Source organism: Gymnoscopelus microlampas (genome assembly GCF_963454915.1).
Source record: "Gymnoscopelus microlampas genome assembly, chromosome: 8".
NCBI classification, from domain to species: domain Eukaryota; kingdom Metazoa; phylum Chordata; class Actinopteri; order Myctophiformes; family Myctophidae; genus Gymnoscopelus; species Gymnoscopelus microlampas.
The window spans coordinates 39,576,882-39,581,881 of NC_139945.1; the positions used below are offsets into that span (position 1 = coordinate 39,576,882).

General features: G+C 48.1%; 1 protein-coding gene across 2 annotated transcripts in view; it reads left to right on the top strand.

The window, feature by feature from the left end:
* Positions 1-5,000, top strand: part of schip1 (schwannomin interacting protein 1) — a 63,211-nt gene that overhangs the window by 1,217 nt on the left and 56,994 nt on the right. Inside the window, exons 1-2 of one of the 2 annotated variants that reach the window (XM_084065428.1) lie at positions 488-769; positions 3,301-4,122. In XM_084065428.1, the coding sequence (XP_083921554.1) occupies positions 758-769; positions 3,301-4,122 (834 nt within the window). In that variant the 5' untranslated portion in view covers positions 488-757. Of the gene's footprint in view, positions 1-487; positions 770-3,300; positions 4,123-5,000 lie in introns of those variants that run through there. The other variant, XM_084065429.1, reaches the window with a different exon arrangement.

Consider the following 5,000-nt stretch of genomic DNA (forward strand, 5'->3'; position numbering starts at 1 on the left):
TAAACGCCCCAAACAGCCGCCTGGCTGCGGGGTGGGGATCTGTGCAGCTGTCAGTGTGCATGTATTGTGCTGGTCTGTGGAGGAGGAGGTTAATGTTAATCCCATAGCGGATCAGCTGAACGCACTCATCGCTCCCGCCTGCGCGGAGTCTGTTCTCATTCTCAACCCCTTCACTTTAAATAATGACTTGATATTTCCCACGGAAGCCGGCAATTTATGGATCCAGGCGGTGTAGGGCTACAAGAAACCGGCCGGTGTTTTTCGGCTTTATCGATTTGGTAGCGACCCGGTCAATGTCCGAGAGAAGACGGATTCGCACGGCTTCCCGTTGCCACATAGCCGACTTTATAGCCATTACAGATACATTCCGCACTCCGCAGTAATGTCTACTCTTTTGTTTATTCAGCTTTTGTAATTAACGGAGGGAGGACAGTCAGATTATCTCTCAAGGCAGATTCAGCTGACCGCTGAATCTGTCAGCACCACTGCCCTAAACATGTAGTGTTGTTGTTGGTAGGAATTAACGTAGAAGCACCCGGGAGGAAGTGGACTAAGAAAGGGGAGGAGCCAAGCCGAGTTGCTGTTTCTACACAAAAAAGGAGGTGGTGCCCCCAGAGGCAAAAACAAAGGGGGAAGAAAAAACGTTTTCTATTTTTTTTTTTTACCGAATGGGTTCCCAGATTGGAGCTACGATGACACACCAGTTTGCAAATAGCTGGGACTAGTGACCAGCTCATTGTGGCAGGCTGTCCCTTAGATGAACACATCGGTAAGGTTGACACTTAATTGGCAGAGCAATTGACAGTAGCAATCCCTTGTTGATAAATTGAAACATTGCTAATATGTCATGCAGTAGCACAGGCCTATTTATTATATTGCTCACAGTCGCACCTAAAAAGCTGGACTCTAGTCTATCACCTCAGTTTCTGCTAAATGAAATGCTGACCTCGAATCTTGGGGAGGAACATATAGGCCACGTGGCCCTATAGCCCAGGGGTACGGGACCCCTGACTAGGGGGTCCTCAGATTTACTACAGGGGGGCCAGCGGACACCAAATTTTTGTGTGATAGGATCTTTGTTTTACAATAACCACTTGAACCATAGCATCCCTATTCTGAGGGGAACATTGGCTGAAAATAGCCGATCTACAAGCTCACAACGCCTCGCGTTAAGGAGCTAAAGGTCAAGTTTACCAAGTATTGAGGGTTTAAGTGCATGGTTACATGTCTGAAATAAACTAAAAACATTGATTTACACAACACTGATGACAGTCAATGAGTCACGGGGGTCCCTGCTTCATCTCTCTCTCAGCTAAGGGGTGAAAAACGTGGCCTGAAAAACGTTAAAGACCCCTGCTATAGCCTATAAATTACATATAAAAAGGATGGTAGTGGGTACACACATCTTTGTGGTGTGCCCCCTCTACCGACGTCATCGACATGGCCTCCCATCAATGACCAAGCAACATACATTATGTAACTAAACCCTTTTATCAGCACATTTTCACTGGTGTGATTGAATATTCTTGTTACGGCATGTGGCAGCATTGTTGCCAGTGACAATGATGTCACTGCTCTATAGAGCACGGTTCAACACTTCACCTATATTCTCCTACGCCAGTGTCTCTCTGGCCTGTTTTTGTTCCATGGACAAATACAGATCTCTCAGGACAGAGTGGCCCATATCTCTGCACAGCATCAGCAAGTTGTCCCTTCTCCAAGGAGTTGAGTCACAATGAATTACACTGTATAGATAGATAGATTCTGCACCGCACTTTGACGTCAGCAATGCCCCGTGTTTGCACAGGTGTGAAGTAATGGTCATACCTCACATGCCTTGCAATATGTGTATGTATGTTATTATTCAATATTATTTGTCACAGTATCATAACAAAATGAATATGATCTATGCAAATGTGACGTTTATATGGCTTGCAATGTTGTAATATTGTTATAAAGAGATGGAAAGATGTCAGATAATCCTTTCAGAACATCAGATAATGATGTGTGTCACGTAACAATGTGCTGTTGTTGTTAACCACTTGAATCCCAGCAGCATCCATATTCTGGGGGGAACATAAGCCAATAATAGGCGATGTACAAGCTCACAACGAGCTGCAGTGCCACATATTGTGTGCTTGTAGATCGGCTATTTTCGGCGAGGACATTTGGTGTAGACGGAATAAAGAGGTCCAAGTACAGACAGAGCCAAATCAGGTCCAGTTTACTATGTCTAGAGGGTTTAAGTGGTTAATCCCTCTTACCCCTAAGTTTAATTTGCTGCCGCTTGCTTTTCATTAACTTCTAAAAGTGATGTGAGGCACTATGTTAATGCCACAGTGTAAAAAAAACAACCAAACACTGATAGCTGTGGAAGTGGTTGCCTGAGGTCGAGTGGAGATTTGTGGAGGGTTGTAAACAAGGTGGACGTTTTCATTAGCGGTATACTAATCAGTCAGGCGGTGATTGGGGCTGTGCCGTTAAACTGGAACAACACAGCCAAGGTTAGACAACAACTTTGTAGTCGCCGGTCCCATAAGTCACTGCAAGGTCTGGTGTATATAGGCGTGTCAGTGTCACTCACCTTCAGCCATGATGTTGCTGTGTCAGTGACTCGCTACAGATGAAATCAGCCTGGCACGTCCATAGTACAAAGACTCTGAATGTGCTCACACAAATACACAATAGTGTGGTAATTCCGTTGCACCCTCAATGACAATAAAGGCTGAATACGTACACGTACGCATTGTGCATTTGCATGCACCGGGTGATATATATAAAAGAGGAGAATAAAATGACAAGAAACGGATGTGGTATAATATAGGGCTGGGCAGGAGAAGTGAGGAATCGATCGTATAGCGTGGATAAAAAATGGTTAACATGTGGAGGATGGCAGAACAATAGAAGAGAGGATACACCAGAATGGCTGACTACGTAAAGAACAAGGTGCATCGTGGAGGGACCAAAACAATGCTGCAAGAAAATCTGCCCCAAAAGGAAGTTCCTGTGTGCCAGCCAGGAAGTGTTTTGTGGTTGCGGGTCTCAAACCACAATAGTGGTGTGAGTAATCTCTGTCTGCACACTTCCCTAAATTCTCGTTTTGTCTTTTCTCTTCCCTCCCCCATCTCCTCGCTCCCTTGCTCTCTCTTGCTCTCATTCTTTGTGCCACATTGCCATGCCTGCATTCTCTCTCTCTCTCTCTCACTACATGCCTCCACTCTCTTGCTCCATCTCTCTTTCGCTATGTCTCTCTCTCCCTGTCATTCTCTCCACCTCTTTCTGTCTATGTTCTACCTGCAGGATTACCGGGAGGATGGCATGGACTTGGGCAGTGACGTGTCCAGTCGCTCCAGCTCAGAGTCCAACTCCAACAAGGTGACGCCCTGCTCCCCATCTCTTGACCTGGCCAATCTGGACGACTACAAGTCCTCCCCCTCCCTGGACCTGGTCACCTTGGACGAGTACAAGTCCTCCCCCTCCCTTGACCTGGTCACCTTGGATGACTACGAGGAGGACGAGGACTACCAGGAGTACAAGAAGAAGGTGATAGAGGAGTGGGAGAGTGAATATGGAGAGGACTTCACCTCCCAGCAGCCTCCTGGCCAGGAGGAGGGCGGAGGAGTTGGGGCGCGGGGGACTGGGGTCCCCAGCGGAGGCACCCGTAAGTCAGTGAACAGCCGCAGTCTGGCCGAGGAGTTCCAGGATGTGAAGACCACCCCGCCGCTCCCCGCGCCGGGCGGACGCACCGCTACATCGGCCGCGGCCGTCCCAGACGAGCTGAAACAGAACGGCAACCTGATCACGCCCAGAGGCCACCAGCTCCACTCCCCGGGCGCGCCACAGGGTGGCACGGGGACCCCCAAGCCCAGTCACCGCAGCGTCAACCAGGGCAGGGGGAGCCGTGCCATCGGGGGAGGAGAAGGAGGAGGAGGAGGCAGTGGAGGGACTGGGGGGAGGATGGGGGGCTACAGGGAGGTGGAGAGCGTAGAGGAGGAACCTCTGCCCACCATGGACTGGGCGGCCCTGGAGAGACATCTGGCCGGGCTGCAGTGCCGGGAGCAGGAGAACCAGAATCTCAACCAGAACCACAACCACAGCATGGGCAAGACCAACTACACCTCAGTGAGTGGATATGTGTTTTTGTTTGCGTGTCATTGTGTTTATCTGAGTGCCTTGTGTATACACACACGCTCATCTGTTATTATGTGTCAGAGGTCATCCTGCATAGTATCTCATATAGTCATATTTCGCCATTTCCCATGACCTGCTGGGGGTTGCGTCACGCTGTAATCCACTGGTTATCCATGTCAGATGGCTGCTGGAATATGAGAGTTTGAAAGCTGGAATAGGGCAGGGAATTGAGGATTAACAGGCTAATGTAGCGCAAAGTTATGTGGTCCAACTATGTGCATGCAGACAACAACACCTGACAGAAAACATGGATGTCTGTCTACGCAGCTGGGAAACAGAGGCTTTGGGGGTGTGTGGTTATGCTGGTGAAGTGTCTGACTAGTCTACAAGGACTCTACAAAACACAAGGGACTGCATTATTTCAAATGTCCCCTCCCCTGATGGGGACCTGATGAATGGATTGTATTGTTTTGGTCAAAGCTATACCTCATTCTTATAAAAGATAACATCTGAAAATGGTGTACACACATTAACCATGGCACAGACAGAGATGTTTATAACTTCGGTAGTAGTAGCCTTTACTAGTCATGTAACCATTCAGAGAATCTGTGTGTGCACCCTCACTATCAGTGAGGGTTTGTTGTGGTCATGTGATATGTCCACCAGTAGAGGGCAGTGTTGTATTGTTGCTCATGCCACAGTAGCAGGTTCACTGTCTCCCTCCAAAGCCCTGGCGTGAAGGGTGTGCAATTCACTAGTTTTCTCATGACATCACCATGCCTTAGCGTTTATCCTTGTTAATGCCTTTATGGTCTATTGTTAAACTGTGGGTAAAAAAGACCATAGCTATTGAAGTGGTTAGAGAGAGA